Source organism: Vulpes vulpes, chromosome 9 (genome assembly GCF_048418805.1).
Source record: "Vulpes vulpes isolate BD-2025 chromosome 9, VulVul3, whole genome shotgun sequence".
Lineage (NCBI taxonomy): Eukaryota > Metazoa > Chordata > Mammalia > Carnivora > Canidae > Vulpes > Vulpes vulpes.
This window is the reverse complement of record NC_132788.1, coordinates 39282296-39299893: the sequence shown is the minus strand read 5'-3', so window position 1 is coordinate 39299893 and position 17598 is coordinate 39282296. Positions and strand designations below refer to the sequence as shown.

Genomic DNA, 17598 nt, shown 5'->3' with positions numbered 1-17598 from the left:
GTTCAAAATTTGAAATGGTCAAAAATTACTGACAATCTTGCATTTTCCAAGAGTGACTTACATTGCTTTTAATTACATATGTTGTTTGAAAATAAAGTTGCTAAAAGTGTAAGTTTTGACAATCGAATAAATGAATTTGCAGAAATGTAAGGCATAAAAATCTTATGATCAAACAAGATATCACATTAATAGTTTTATTTTTATCACATTATCTAAGATTATGGCACCAAAACCATATATTTTTTGCAATTTGTAATTTTTTTTTGTATCACCATTACCCCTGTTATGTTTCACAAGTACAAAATATTTTTAAAGAAAAGCTTTATATTTTAGAATCTGCAGTGGCATTGTGTTCTCCCCCGTTTTTGAACAAGAGAGATCCCATACTTTCACTTTGCTGAGAGGACCATTCTGGTGGGAGAGGAGGGTACTCTGGAGGTTGGGGGCGGGGGGCTGTCTCCCAGATTTGTGTATAGCTGCTGAATTAAACACCTGCACACCATCTCTTTAGGACAGCCCTTAGTTCCCAGGGACAAAACTGAATCTATAAGAAGAGAAATATTGTCCTAACTTGCTCAATATTTGCAGGGTTCTCTTCTTATACTCACTCAAATCACTACTTTCCATGATTTTCACAGCAAGGGTGATTCCTTTCATTTATCCAGCAGCTTTCTTTTTTCTTTTTTTTTTTTTAATTTAAAGATTTTATTTATTTATTCATGAGAGACACACGGAGAAAGGCAGAGACCTGTGAGGAGCCTGATGCAGGACTTGATCCCAAGACCTTGAGCCAAAGGCAAATGCTCAACCACTGAGCCACCCAGGCATTCCTCTCTAGCAGCTTTCAAATTGCCCCTGTGAGCCTATGGGACGAAAGGAAAGCAACTATTTTTGGATGATTTGTTATTGGTTAGTGGATGTTTCCTCAGAAACACAGTTTCTGCTTCACAGAACTTTAAAATGACTGCTTTTACAAAGACTCAAACTTTTTTTGATAAGGGCTCATCTATCTCAGAGATAGTTTCATTCTTGTAGATACAGATATAATTTTGTATATTTGGGTCCTCATAGGCTAAATCCTCTATTTACAAAAATATTCTTAGTCTAATTTCTAAAGTGAGAATGACTTAAAGTTTTAAAATTGGAAAATGCTTCCTGAGGTGTCTAACTTGATCATCACATTGAACGTTATTATGAGCATTGGGTGAATTTATTTCCTTTAATTGTACCTAGGATTCTATTAGCATAGTAGGCATAATAATGTTGATGTAGTGGCTTGATACAACAAAACTTGGCTTCCTCAAGACTTGGAATTGTTATAAAGCAAACTGAATCTCGTGTCATAGAAAGATAATAAAAATAAAAATCCACAGATATTTGAAAGTACAGATTTAGGCATTAGTTATATGCACCTTCCCAACCATTTCTATTTAGGTTGACAATTAAGATTTAAATGAACTAGTAGTGTTTCAATTTTTTCCCTCTGTAATCTCTTGCTCAGTATTTGTGGTGAGCTACTGGGCTTTGACCTAGTCATAAGGCATAGAGTATGATGAAGAAAGAATATAAGTAGATTTTTTTTTAATTTTTTTTTTTATTTATTTATGATAGTCACACAGAGAAAGAGAGAGAGAGAGAGAGAGAGAGAGAGAGAGAGGCAGAGACACAGGCAGAGGGAGAAGCAGGCTCCATGCACTGGGAGCCCGACGTGGGATTCGATCCCGGGTCTCCAGGATCGCGCCCCGGGCCAAAGGCAGGCGCCAAACCGCTGCGCCACCCAGGGATCCCCAAGTAGATTTTTTTTTAATTAAAAAAAATGAACTCATAGAAGGCATTGAGTCTTCAAATATGTGACATCTTTATTTTTCTTTTGGTAGCATATTCCTGTAAATTGATATCAGCTCAAATGCCTCGTATTCAATTGAATACAAACTCACTTGAGGTAAGTGATTTTTAAAAATTTGATTTAATATGAATATAATCAACTTTACTAGAGTGTTTCCCCCACATCTTAAAATCTACATAAGTTGCCTTGAACTCCCACTCAGGCCCATTAGAACATTACCTCTGGTCCCCACTTCTTGTCTCAGTCTTAGGCTAATCCTTTAACACCTCTGCTTCTGGCATTATGCCAAATCCAGTTCTCAGTTTTTTTATTTTAAAAATGTAAAAAAAGAAGAAGAAGGAGAAGAAGAAGAAGAGAAGAGAGAGAGAGAAAATATATATGCATATAGCAATCTTTATCAAAAGTTTGAGTTGATCAGTGGCATTTACATTGAAGGAATATAATCTAATATTGGACCTCTTTGCCCTTAAAAATTAAATGGCTATAGCCATTTATTTTATGTTAAATATTTTTTTTACTGTGTAATTTACTTACACATATTTTAAAAAATATAAACAGACTTCATCTATTCCTTTTCAGTCTTCTTTTTTTAAAATGTAGATCTGAGTTTCTGACACATATAATAATTATTCTCCTTGAAAATTTTTAAAAATATTTCTTATGGGGCAGATCAGTTGGCAATGAATTTCCTCAGTTTTTATCTGAGAAAGTCTTTATTTCTCTTTCACATTTGAAGGATAATTACACCGGATATAGAATTCTTGGTTGTTGTCTCTTGTTCTTTTAACACTTTCTTCTTGACTGCATGGTTTCTGATGAGAACCTGATATTTCTTATTTATTCTTCCCTTTGGCTTTTTAAAAACATTTCTTCTTTGCCTTTGATTTTGTGGTTTGAATGTGGTATGCCTAGATATAAATTTTTTGGTATTTATCCTGCTTGGTGTTTTCTAAGTTTCCTGGGTCTATACTTATGTGTTTGCCATTAATTTGGGAACATTCTTAAGTCATTAGTACTTAAAATTTTCTTTCTGTTCTGTTTTCTTTCCCTTCTCCTTCAGGTATTCCCATTAGCTATATGTTAGACCTTTTAAATTATCCCACAGTTCTTGGATATTCCATTCTGTTTTTTTCCTAATTCTTATTTTCCTTTATATTTCAGTTTGGGAAATTTCTGTTGACATATCTTCAAGCTCATTAATTTTTAGACTTTGCACACTCTATCATTGAACCCAACAAGGGCATTCTTCATTTCTATTACAGTGATTTTTATTTCATTTTTATTCTTTCTTAGGCATTTCCATTTCTCTGGTTATCTTCCCCATTTGTTCTTTTATGTTGTCTATTTTTCCATTAGAGACCTTAGTATGTTAATCATAGTTTATTTTAAATTCACTGATACTTCCAAAATCTGTTTTCTTTGAATCTGGTTCTGATGCTTGCTTTAGTTCTTCAGACAGTGCTTTTTTTGCAACTTAGCAGGCCTTGAAATTTTTGTTGAAAGCTGGATATGATGAATCTGGTAAGAGAAATTTTTGTAAAGGCCTGTAATATGAAGTTTTATGGTAATCTCACTGTATTTAATGTTTGCTGCAGCTATACACATGAGATGCTCCACATTCCTCTAGTGTTCTTATTTATTCCCCTTTGTTGTCTTTGGGTTTTCCCAAGAACTCCTCCTTAGGTAGATCTGTGCCTCACAGTTCTTTTATGTTTAATGCACTGTTACTATACTGGGGCCCTGTTGGTGTGTGGTTAGGTGTGTGGGAAGGGAAATGTTCTTAAGATTAAATCTCAGTCATTTAGTGAACCTGTGCTACTTTGTCTTCTTAAGTATTTCTTAGCATTTTTCTTCCCTTGGGTGAGACAGGGAGGTTAGAGGGGGCTAGAATTGGGGAAACACCCTTCCATTTGGATAGGATAAAAGTCTGGTAGTCTTTAACTTTGGAGATGAGGCTTTTGTTATGGAGAATGCTCTAGGCATATATCAAATGGTCACTTTTCCCCTCCTGCCTGAACCATGAGGGAAGGTTTTTTGTTTTTTTGTTTTTTTGTTTTTGTTTTTTTGTTTTGTTTTGTTTTATTTTGTTTTGTTGGCTTTTCACCATGAGAACCTGGTGAGGTTTCTAGAATAAATCCACAAAAATGTGAGTCTTTGCCCATCAGGACTGCAACTCAAGAAGTTTCACTTTTGTGGTAATCCATACTCAGCCTCAGTTCCTCAAAATTACCAATTAAGTGTTCCTATCAGTTTGTGACTCTAGTTCCTTCTGCTCTAGTGAAACAGCTGTGATTCTCTGTATTCACTTGTCTCTTTAGATTTCTGGGTGGAAGTTTGTCCTGTGATCTCACCTGTCTCTGATAGGCCTAAAGAAGATTGGTTTTCACTTTGTTCAGCTTTTTTTTCTATAAGGATGGCAGTGGTGAATTCAAGCTCTTTATGTGTCATGGTTGAAATTTCAGTGCCTTAGACTAACTTCTGACCTTCAGTTTAAGTTTGTACAGTGGACTGTATTCAAGTTTTTAAGAGGAATAAAGTTGCATAAGTAATTAGATGAATGAGTTAGAATTTTCCAGAAGCTAATCTTGTTAATGAAGTTTGCTATGGAAAACTCTATGCCACTTAAACATTATGATTTACATAATGACCTTGGTACATTGTTTCTTCAAGATTTTCTCTTATATTTTAATTTCCTGTAAACTTTAGTGTTATATCATTTTCAAAACTCATTATTCTTAAATAATTATTACTTAGCTACTGATAGACTTGCTTTATAGATGAAGCATATAGTTGAAATTCCCCATATAATGTACTGTAGGTTGTGCTGTAGGATTTTACATAATTAATGTTAGGAAATGAGCAGGTAGTCATGTTCTAGAGTGAACCATGTGGGTGGAATTACCTTAACACTGTTAACATTGGCAACAGAAGAATGGTAAAGAGAAACAATTTAGGAATGGAAGACAAAAAAGAAGACATTAAAACTAATAGCTTTAGCTCCAAGCATTTACTTATTCTAAGAAGCTGTAAAATTAAAAACAATATATTAATTAGATAGAAAAGCACCAAGTTTTGTGTTCACTAATTAAAAGAAATGTGAGAAGAATGATTAAAATAGAGGAAAAATTCAATTTGGCAGATTATTTTGAGGGCAATAAAACAATTACAGTCACTTGAGATCATTGATGGGATATGCAGTCCATTGTGTGGAAAAAGCAGAAGTAGAAATGTTTAATATGATACATATATCATACATCATAGTTCCTATACAGTGTGAAATCAAATTTCAAGTGCCTGAATCCCATCTATTATTAGACCTTCAGGTTTATATAAAGCCCTCAGTAATTCAAGGATTATTAAATACCTTTTCTTTCAGGAAAGCCAATTATTTCATTTGAGTAATGAGTAATGAAGGTCTTCTGAGAAAAATAGGGAGGAAGATTTTTTTCATTAAAGCTTTTGGTGCTTGATAGTAGTTATGCTTTAAAATTTCTCCCCAGGTGGCAAATTTGTTAAAATTTCATTTATTAGTATGTTTAGGGGAGATCATTAAAAAATCAGATACCTATAGATCATTGAATATAACAGAAAATTATAGTTAAATAAAATAAATAATAAGTTTTAAAATATGATTTAGTATTTTATGGCATTCATTTCACATAGTCATAGAAATGAAACAGTTGGCAAGAATCAAATATTTTGACACACTTATTATTTCACTAATCTTTCAAAAGAAAGTGGTAACAGATATATTTTTTAAATTCCACTTGTATTTGATGAAAGCATTTTCCTTAGCATTAATCTGTATGACTTAAAATTTTATTACATAAAAAAAATTTATTACATATTTTTCTTAAAATACTCTGCTACATGAGTTTTCCACTCTGACACTGGCATGGGGAGTCATTTCTCTAAAATTTTGAGCTTTCAATGGTTTATGTGAATTATGAAGGAAAAAGTGGTTGGGATGAAGAAAATAAGCTAAGGGAGTGCCTCCCACACATCTTCTATTGAGTGATGAGTCTCTACAACTTTTATATATCTCCCTTAGAAACCTGAGACTCAGTTTTATAGAGTTCATACCATTATTTTGTCCCCACCTTTGACATTTTTCTCAAAAATTCTCTGAGCTTTCTGGTATGCTATTAGCATCTACTTGTATTTTCCAACTGATATGAATTCACTCTTACTCATATACCATTTAAAAAACAGCTTTATTGAGACATAATCCACATCACATAAAATTTACATTTGGGGTACCTGGGTGGCTCAGTCAGTTAAGTGTCTGCCTTCGGCTCAGGTCATGATCCGAGTCCTGGGATTGAGTCCCACATGGGGTCCCTATTCAGCAGGGAACCTCCTTCTCCCCCTCCTCCCTGCTCATGCTCTCTCTCACTATCTCTGTCATTTTCTCTATCTCTCTCTCAAATAAATACAATCTTTAAAAAAATATTTTAATGTGTACAATTCAATCTGTTTTAATATATTCACATATAAATGCAACCATCACCACAGTCAACACTGTTCAACACTCCAACACTTTTGGAACACTTCCTTTGGAAGTTGGAAGTTCCAACTTTTGGGACACTTCCTTCACTTCTAAAAGAATCCTCTACTCTTTAGTTATCTCTCTCATCCTCCTGCCCCCACTCTAAACAACCACTAATCTATTTTCTGTCTCTATGGGTTTGTTTATTCTCGACTTTCATGTGAGTAGAATAATAATAGCATACAGTCTTTTGTGACTGGCTTCTTTCAGTTACCATATTTTCAAGGTTTGTCCATGTCATAGCATGTATTCATATCTCAAAACCTTTTTATGGCTCAAGAATATTATATGTATATGCCATATTTTGTTTATCCATTCATCCAGTTCTTTTCACTTTTAGGCAATTGTGAATAGTGCTGCTATAAACATTCAAGTACAAGTTTTGTGTAGACACATGTTTCATTTGTCAAATATATATATATGTGTATATATATATATATATATATATATGAGTGGAATTGCTGAGTCATCTGGTAAACTCCATGTTTATCCATCTGTGGAATTATCAGACTATTTTCCAAAGTGGCTACACCATTTTACATTACCAGCAGCATTGTCTGAGAATTTTAGGTTTCTCTAATATCCTGGTCAATACTTATTATCTGACTTAATCTGATTCTAGTCATGCTAATTGGTATGAAGTATCTCATTGTGGTTTCAATTATCATTTCACTGATGACCAATAATGTCAATTTTCTTTTCATGTTATTTACTTTTTAATTTCAGTGAGCTATTTGAAGGGAAGAATGAGGTAAAAATGTACCTCAGTCTACTATATTGATTCAGAAAGTCTTTTCATTTATATTAAAATGAGAAAAAATATGGGGATCCCTGTGTGACTCAATGGTTTAGTGCCTGCCTTCGGCCCAGGGCATGATCCTGGAGTCTGGGGATGGAGTCCCACATTGGGCTCCCTGCATGGAGCCTGCTTCTCCCTCTGCCTGTGTCTCTGCCTCTCTCTCTCTCTCTCTCTGTATGTGTCTCATGAATAAAAAAATAAAATCTTTAAAAAAAATAAAAATAAATAAAATTAGAAAAAATAAAGTGATTTCTGCCCCCTTGCTTTGTTTTAGGCAACACAACAAGCAGTTACTCAGAGCTGTGAAGCTCTTGGAACTCTGATAGGTAAAGAAAATGACCTGGCCCTCATCATTGATGGTGAAACATTGAAGTATGCCCTCAATTTTGAAGTTGAGAGGAGTTTCCTCAATTTGGCCCTCTCATGTAGAGCAGTATTATGTTGTAGGTAAGGAAATAGTCACTGTTCTTTTTCTCCTCTCTGCTATCTTTAACACTGTATATGTAAGAAAATATAGATATGGAAATACAAGTTTTCATAGAAGCAAAGTTCCTTATTGGTAAAATATATGCTCAAATTGAGAAATGTCCGAATTTAATTATAATTGTCAGGCTTAAGATGTACTAGAAAGCAGATTATAATTTTTCAGTGATAAATTGTTTATTGATGTATTGACCAGATGAAAGACATTGTCAGTAAGAACAAAGGCCCTGTATTATTGTGAAGAGCAAATCTGAAAAAAAAAAAAATCCATTTTCTACTAGAAGAGTTTCAAGCCATAAGTCTCTAAGCACTGATTTAATTACCTTTTGCAAATTTTAATATGTTGTATTTTCATTATTATTCAGTTCAAAGGACAGTATTTTCTCGTTTCTCATGATTTCTTTTTTTATCTCATGGGCTATTTAAAAATGTGTTATTTAATGCTCACACATTTGGGTATTTCCTATATCCCTTTCTGTTACTGATTTCTAACTTAAAGCTATTGTCAGAGAAAATACTTGGCTGATTTTTTTCCCCTTAATACTTTGTTATTCTGCTGTCTTCTGGCTCCCTTGTTTATGATGACAAGTTTTCACTGTTGTTATTCGGTATGTGATGTATCATTTTCCTCTTCCTGCCTTCCAGCTTTTTGTTGTTGTTGTTATTAGGTTTCAGTTGTTTGGCTATGTTGGCTCTAAATGTGGTTCTTATTGTTATTTATTCTACTTTGGATTCATGGGATCCCTAAATTAATGTATTGTTTTTACCAGATTGGAAAGTTTCAATCATTATTTTTTTCAAGGGCTTTTTTCCCCCCTTATTTTTTATTTCCTTTACTTTTGGGACTCCAATCACATATATGAGTGAATGCTTGATATTGACTATAGACTTGTGGCACTGCCACTGCATTTTCCTTTAATTTCCCCTCCTTTCTTTTTGAATTGCATATTTTCTATTGATGTAACTTCAAATTGACTGATTCTTTCCACTATCTCAGATCTGATATTAAGTTCATGAAGTGTATTTTTCACTTCATCCCTAGAGTTTTTTTTAATAGTTTCAATTCTTCTGTTGGGATATGCCATTTGCTAACTCATAATTGTCACAATTTTCTTTGATTCTTTGAATGTATTTTAATTCTATGAACATTTTTATAATGCTGCTTTGAAATCTTTGCTAAATCCTACATCGGTTTGATTCTCAGCTTCTATTGACTGATTTGTTTACTTTGTATGGAAACAATGCTCTCAAGCTTCTTGGCACATCTAGTGATTTTGTTTTATTTTAAGTAAAAGTGGATATTGTGGAAAAATACAATAGTAATTCTTCTGATTCTAGTTTATTCTTCTGCATTTTATTGGTTCAGTATTTTAGTAACTTGACTGTGAAATCTGTTTCCCTGTTCATTTGCAGTTACTGATATCTTTCCTCAGCTATTGTTGTTTTGTTTTTTTAAAGCCTGCTTTCCCAGAGCTTTCTCCTGTGCCTGCCAACTTTAGTCATCACCCAATGTCTATGGGTGACTATGACTTGGACAAGTTTGTCCTCAGCAATTCAAACCCTAAGGCTTCTGCTTCTGCTACCAGTGCTATATGTGGTTGAAGGAATGCTTTTAGAGGTATAACAAGTTGCAGGTATCTCTGGGCTCTTCCCTGCATATCTTTAATTTAGTGATCCACTAAAGGAATATGTGGGAAGTTTATTATCTCAGTCCTCCCATGATTATTCTGTTGCAAAATGTCCCTGTTAAATTTCTAGCTGATTGCTGCCCTCCCTGAATTGGGAGGGCCACTCCAGTTGGTAAAGATGTGGGTGTTCATTATCTGCTCCAAACCATATCCACCATGTCCTGACAGTAAATCTGCAGATTCTTGCCCTACTCCCAGGTTAGGGGAATATGAACACCTCCAGGAAAGAAGGTCACAAACTTGCTGCACTTACCTGATACAGTAACATCTTTTCATGAATGAACATGTCTCTAGTTCTTTTCCACTTTTGGTCATTTTCTGGTGAGCTGAAATGTTTGTTTTTAATCATTTTTTTTCCAGTTTTATACTTGTTTTCTCGCTGAAGGAAATTTCCCAATGTCCTTATAACAATGTCCTTATAACCTTTTAATGAAAAGGTATAGAAAGTTTTCTTAAAACTTTGACGAACAATTTGGATGTCATTTAGAAATAAAAGTTTAGATACTTGGAGAGTGTCATATAGTATTTGTTATAATTTCTTAATCCTTGGTACTTGGGGGAACATAATTAAAAGAGAAAATTTAATTTTTAAAAGTCAATTATGAAGTTGTAGACTTTTTTCCCCAAAGCTCTTATCACTGTATGCCATAATTTTTGTTTTACTTACTCAGTTTATTGTCTGTCTCCTCTCTACTGCAATGTAAACTTCATGAAGGCAGGGATGTTTATATATTTTATCTTCTGCTCTATCATCTGTTTCAAGAATTGTGCCTAGCTCATTTTAGGGACATAAATATTTCTTGAATGAAGAATAATTCATGAATATGAGATTACCTTTAAGTAGCTTACTCAGCAAATTCAAAACACAAACATAGCAAGAAAGCTTGCTTATAAATCCAAGAATATATCTATGCCATAATATATGTTGAACTTATTTTATAATTTTTAAAAAGCTTTTATTTAAATTCTAGTTTGTTAACATACAGGGTAATATTAGTTTCAGATGTACAACATAGTGATTCAACAGTCCTGTACATCACCTGGTGATCATCACAAGTACACTCCCTAATATTCATCACCTATGTAACCCAAATTTTGAGTGGAAACCATTTTATTTTTTATTCCTCACACTGATTATATTGATAAGGAAGTCAATAGTATGTGCCCATGGGAAAACCGTGACATTATTCCAGTCAATTGGTTTACTTATCTTTGTGTGTTACTTATCCTTGTATATTTTTAATCCATGAAAATAAATGACAAGAGTACTGCAATTTTTACATTAAGTCAAATGTGACTCAATAATTAGTTTTAAGGATTATAATATATTATGTATTCTTTCTAAATTATTATTGAATTTGTTATTTGGTTCCATGTTATAGATTATAAATCACAATGAGAGTTGACATGTGAAATACTATTTTTGGAAGGTAAAAATGTCCATTTGGATGAGAAGAATAGAAATTAGCTGTTTAATGTCTGTTTTGAATTCCTAAAACTGTGTTTTAGGGCTGTGTTTTCTTATCACTTTTATGCTTTGAAAGAGCATATTTATTTTTTTCCTACCCTAAGTAGACTTCTCCCCTTTCAATTTTAGTGAATAGATGGCTATGGGACTTCTGTGTTGTTTCAGCCAATAGAATGAAATGATGAACTTTGCCAGACATGAATGTAAATACTATCAATTTGATATAACCCTAAAATTCCAGGATTAGGGAAATCTGGCTTAATGCCTACACATGGACACATGACCTAAAGTGTTTTATTAATTGAAGGTCAGTTAACAGATGGTTATAAAAGACTAATATTATTTTAGGATTTATTTTCATATATGGGTGGGGAGGATCCAAAATCAGTATAGTGATGATCCATTTCTATTATTAACTGGTCAGAACTGATTTGGAGCTTTGGTGAAAGGCCCAGAACCACATTTACCAAAGGACAGAAGCACCCAAGGATGTTTAGCAAGGGGAGAAAAAGGTTTAGTGGGCACCTGATAGTTCTCTTCTCATATTTGGAGAGCTTGTTTCGCCCAGAGGATAGAATTAAGATTTGAAAGTATGAAGAGTCTAATTTGGGATTAATATGAGATAGTTTTTCATTTTTCCACAAATATCATAGTCTGAATTTAAAAGTAGTTGCCAGACTAAATGGTGAAGTTATTGTCATTGTGGGCATTCCAGCAAAACAACCAACATCTCTTGATTGAAATGAAATTACAAATAGTTTCTGGAACATCCTCTATTGCAATGACTTTTCATACTATAACTACAATATAGTAATGTTAACTCATTATATTTTCTTCACTATGAAGCAAAAGTTTTTCTATCTGTGCTTCTGTTTTAAAATTTGGAGTGTGTCAAGGAAACCTCTCCAGTTTCTAATAATCTCACCTAAAATTTGAAAGGCTTAAATTTAAATTAGTTTTTAGGATCTGTTTTGTGGGAAGGGGATGATCATTTGATTACTAGAAAATAAAACCTTTGTGTGTCCCTTGTCATTTTGGATAGAAGTGTGTATTCAATTATTTAGTGAATAAATGCTTCATTAGTAAATGATGAGTAAGAGATAAAACTTTTGGTTCTTTTTCCTTAGGATATCTGTAAATATTTTGTGTAGACAGGGTTGGCTAGCCTGAAATATTTAAAAATTTGCTTTTGTAGCTTATCTGAGGGAAAATAAGGATCAACAGTATCCTCATCTGTGTTGGACACATACCACAGAAAGAAACAAGCATTTGTTATGTTACATCACTTAGCTTTTGTTTGTTGTTACCACAGACTCTCCTGACTGATATCTTCATGGTTTTATATATCTTGGTATTTTTCAAGTTCACTTGAGGGTAGTTAGATTTTCATAGGCTACTCTACAGGCTATCCTTTGGATAAATGCCTTCACTTCTTGCTCTCATTTAGGTAGATGATAAAAATTAATATAGCAGGCCAGTGTTAGACAACAGGAAGTGATGGAGAGAAAGGCAAATTGAAGAGTTTATCTGCATGTAAACTGGGCAACTGATATTGTATATTTCTTTTGGGATGTTTAAGAAGTTACTTCATGGTTTCTTTGCTTTTCTTTTTTATTTTGATTGAGGGTGGGAGGGAACTTTTTTTTAAAAAATTGAGTATAGTTGACACATAACATTAGTTTCAGAAATATAAAATAGTGATTGGACATCTCTATATGTTATGCTATGCTCACTGCAAGTGTAGCTCCCATCTGTCACCATACAACACTATTATAATAGCATTGACTATATTCCCTATGTAGTACCTTTTATTCCCATGTTTTATTCACTCCATAACTAGAAGCCTGTATCTCCAAGTCCTCTTCACCCATTTTGTGCATCCCTCCATCCTCTTCCCCTCCAACAGCCATCAGTTTGTTCTTCATATTTATAGTGCTGATTCTGCTTTTTGCTTGTTTATTCATCTGTTCTTTCAGATTAGTGGGTGGAATGTGTTTACGTATGTAAAAAGTGTAAATAGTGCATTGGGAAATTTACTAGTAACTACCATTTAAAGGTGGTTATGTGTAGATTAAAGGTGAAGTAAAATGAGCAAAAACAAAGCACTAAAAGAGTGGTGGTTTCTGTCTTCTTTTTCAGGTTATCTCCCCTCCAGAAGGCAGAAATTGTGTACCTAGTTAAGAAGCATGTAGGGGCTATCACCCTCGCCATTGGGGATGGTGCCAACGATGTTGGAATGATCCAGATGGCCCATGTGGGTGTGGGAATCAGTGGGAATGAAGGCATGCAGGCCACTAACAACTCAGATTATTCCATTGCACAGGTCAGTAGTACAGGCATGATCATTGAATACCGCGAGTCCATCCCTGAGACCTACCCCACTTGTTAGTTTTCATATGAAACTACCAGCATGTTTGGGATTTTCTTTAGTTTTGTCCTCATGCACTTTACAGTAAAAGTTTTCCTTGAGCAGTTATGGAGTTGGTCATACTGATGCCATCAAGAATCTATAGCTCTGCTAATATAATCTCTAAATCTCCAGTATCATAAAATTGTAATATGTACTTTGCTTTATGGTGTCTCTCAATGAAGATTTCCTGGACTTGTAATCTCTCCATTTCCGGTTTTTTTTTAAAGTAGTCATTGCCTCTAGGCATGCATTTAAAAAAATATACTGTATATTTTAGAGCAGTTATAGCTTCACAACAAAATTGAGCAGAAAATATATAGAGTTCCGATATATTCCCTACCCTCCCCCCAAAACTCCCCCATTATCAACATCCCCAACCAGAGCAGTATATTTGTTATAACTGATGAACCCACATTGACACATTATCATCATCACCCAAAGTCCACAGTTTACATTAGGGGATTATACATTCTAAGGGTTTGGAGAAATGAGTAATGACAAGTATCCACCATCATAGTATCATATAGAGTAGTTTCACTGCCTTAAAAATTCTTTGCACTCTGCCTATTCATCATTCCCTCCAATCACAAAGTCTTGGAAACCACTATTTTTGTACTATCTCCTTATTTTTGCCTTTTCCAGAATGTCCTATTCATACAGTATGTAGACTTTTCAAACTGGCTTCTTTCACTTAGTATAGGCATTTAAGTGTCCTCCATGTCTTCTATGGCTGGGCAACTCATTTCTATTTAGTGATGAAAAATATTCCACTTTCTGGGTGTACAATACTTTATCCATTCACCTACTGAAAAACATCTTGGTTATTTCCAAGTGTGGGCAATTATTAATAAAGCTGCTATAAATATCCATGTTCAGGTTTTTTGTGTGGACATCAGCTTTTAACTCCTTTGGGTTTATACCAAGGAGTGTAATCACTAGATCATATAGTGAAAGCATAAAAATATGTTCAGTTTTGTTTTGTTTTGTTTTGTTTTTATTTTTTTTATTTTTTTTTTAAATTTTTTATTATTTATTTATGATAGTCATACAGAGAGAGAGAGAGAGGCAGAGACATAGGCAGAGGGAGAAGCAGGCTCCATGCACTGGGAGCCTGATGTGGGATTCGATCCCGGGTCTCCAGGATCGCGCCCTGGGCCAAAGGCAGGCGCCAAACCGCTGCGCCACCCAGGGATCCCATATGTTCAGTTTTGTAAGAAACTTCCAAACTGCCTTCCACAGTGGCTGTACCATTTATTGGAAGGTATTTAAGTAGAGTGTGTGGCCTGTGATTTACATCCTCTGCATATTTATATAATATCCTAGGATGTCTAACAAGAATATCTCCTCCTTCTACATATTGACAGTTTGACTTTTGAAGAATATAGTATTTTAATCAATAATTTAAGATCAGCTCTTAATGGATATAGTATTTTCATCACAGTTGAGTAACTAACAATAACACTTTTCACTCTTGCTGAATTCAGGAGCCACTTGTAATTCTTGAACAGCTCCTGAGGTATAATCCCATACTCTGAATAGGTCATCCTTGCTGGGGCTATTCTTACGGTGGCTGTCTCTGAGAGGGTAGATGATTTAGTACCCTGTCCACATGTAAACAGATGCCTGAAACTAGAGTGGTAACAAAATGGATTCCTAGGATTCTACAGCATAGATGAAGAGCATATGATTCAAGTGTTTGAATCAGATCCATTCTGAAAATCTTGTTCTCACTCATAGATGAACTGTTCTGGTTTTATAGCAGGGAAAACTAAGGATGCTAGAGTATCTGGGATGGGGTGTCAGTAAACTATGATCAAAGCACCTGTGTGTGTAAACAAGGAAATGACCACACCAAATTCACCTGATCCTGTCCTAAACTGCTACATGCTATTGGGACACATGCTTCCAGTGATCTCAGCAGTTTTATGTGACATAAGTCTTGAACTATAAACATTATAGACACATCACCCTGGCCAGTATCAGGTGTTCTGGGGATCCAGGGAAATATTTCTGGGGTTTTATTTTTTGGTCTAGTTTTTTAGATTCCACATTATAAGTGAAATCATAAGGCATTTACCTTTTTCTTTTGGGCTTATTTTACTTTGCACAATACCTATTAGGTCCATTTATGTTTTCACAAATGGCAAGATTTCATCCTTTTTTATGGTTAATATTCCATTATACATCCCCCCTCCACCACATCTTCTTTATCCATTCATCTATTGATGGACACTGAAGTTGCTTGCATATCTTGGCTATTGTCAGTAATGCCTCAGTAAACATAAAGGTATATATATATATATATATATATATATATATATATATATATCTTTTCAAGTTAGTGTTTTTGTTTTCTTTGGGTAAATACACAGCAGTGGAATTACAAGATTAAGGTCATTGAGCTCTGTTCTCATTCTTATATGGGACTTTCTACCAGGGGGCCGGCTGTGTGGGCTCTGTTGTCTTTCTGATATGGGATTCCCCACCAAAGACATTGAGGACATTCTGCAGTTTTTTCCTGTAAAGTTCAGCTCTTATTCACAGGGGCCTTAGATGGCTGTACTTGTGCTAATGCTAAACTTTAGGTGGAATGGCCTTAATTTTTCTTGGCCTCCACAGTTACTTCCTTTGATATTGTCTAAGAGATCCCTTAACCCATCTTCATTTTAAAATCCTGTGGCCCAAAGTGTCTGGGGCTACTCTAGGCTAGGTGCCCAGGACTCACTCAGGTGGCAGGTCGGCTAGATGGCTAGGGCACCTGAACTCTGCTCCTGTTTGTGTCATCAAGGGGGAGAGGAGTGCAAACAGTGGTGCTTGCCAGCCCCTTCAACCTAAAATGAGTTCCAGCAGCTCCCCTGCCATTTGGTGGAATTCCAGGGTTGGATCTTTTATATTCTAGTTGCTCTTTTAAACTGTGGGGTTTTTGTTTGTTTGTTTTTTGTTTGTTTAGGGGTTTTTTTTGGTATCTGGGGCTGGAATGGGCCAGTGGCCTAGGGCTTGCTGAGGTGGCAGGCTGCCTATGCCACCCAGACCTTGTTCCTGTTGGTAACTATCAAGGTAGAGGGAGAACACAAACCATGGTACTCATTAGCTCTTCCAACCTGGAGAGAGTTCTAGGGCATTCCTCTGCTATTTGGGAATGTTCTAGGGTTGGTTCCTTTATATTCTAGTTGCCCTTTCAGACTGTGCCTTTTTTTCTGTGCCCCAAGGCAGAGGAATCTATTCGTCCCTAAGAACTCCTGTTCCTCCCTACTGCAGTTTGCAGTGTCCTGGGTGGGGATTCTTTCTGTTACTGAGTCTCCATCTTTTGTTGTGCAGAAGCTATTCAGTCAGCCCTCAGGAGGAATTCCTATGTAAATAAGTGTAAATATGGTCTGTCTATGAAGGAGATCGGTCAGTTGAAGGTCTTCCTGTGACACCATCTTGGATCGGACCTTCCAAGTTTTCTTTTCTTCCTTCCACCCAACCCTAAAGTACCACACCTAGACTAATGCAGGAGATTGATTTGATTCATGCTCAGGCCCCCATTAAAAGGCTATTTCATGTCAATGATAATACTTGGAGCCACCCTGGGTTTTTTTGTTTTGTTTTTTGTTTTTCCCTCCATCTTACTTTGACCCAAGAGCAGCTTTGACCGCAGAGAGGGCAGAGGTATTCTGACATGATGCGTGCCATTTTATACTTTTTCCAGAACGAATCTTATCCCCAGAACTATAAGTGGAAATTTGCCCATTGCTGCCCCACGTACTACCAGTATGCATTCTGCAGCAGTGGTCAAACAGATGTCTTTTACTTTTGCTCTTCCTGGGCAATGCACAACTTCACCTTCTCAGAGGATATCAGTATGACATTCTACCTATAATGTTTATTATGGATCACTTTATTCTATGAAAAGTGCAAATTATTCACATCCTTCTTCCCAAATTTCTTAATATTTTAGAATCATCCCAAGAAATGGAACTCTGACTTTAAACTGCTACAAAGCTAAAACTGAGGCAAGAGGAATGTTGTCTTTAGTGACTCCTTTCTTTAATTCACTTATTTTTTTGTTTAGCTCTGCATTTTATGATTGAGCATCTTCTTCCACATTCTGCAACCTCATGGTCCAAAATCTTAAATGCTCCTTTTTTGAAAGTTGAAAATTTTTTCATATGTATCAATTTGTGTCATTTTCAAGTGAGTACTAAATTCTAGGAGTCTTTTTTTCTTTCTTTCTTTTTTTTTTCTAGGAGTCTTTCAATGACTGAATTACTTCATTTTGTGGGATGACACTCCTAAATAGCCACTTATTCAAAAAAATGTTCATTGAGTGAATATCAAATTCTATTCATGTTTCTGGGTGTTTAGGATTCATC

The 17598-nt window shown here is 35.1% G+C and overlaps 1 protein-coding gene across 1 annotated transcript in view; it reads left to right on the top strand.

The window, feature by feature from the left end:
* Positions 1–17598, top strand: part of LOC112918520 (phospholipid-transporting ATPase IB-like) — a 162864-nt gene that overhangs the window by 92356 nt on the left and 52910 nt on the right. The window contains exons 23-25 of the mRNA XM_025996587.2: positions 1878–1942; positions 7469–7641; positions 12973–13156. Coding sequence (XP_025852372.2) covers positions 1878–1942; positions 7469–7641; positions 12973–13156 — 422 coding nt within the window. The remainder of the gene's footprint in view (positions 1–1877; positions 1943–7468; positions 7642–12972; positions 13157–17598) is intronic.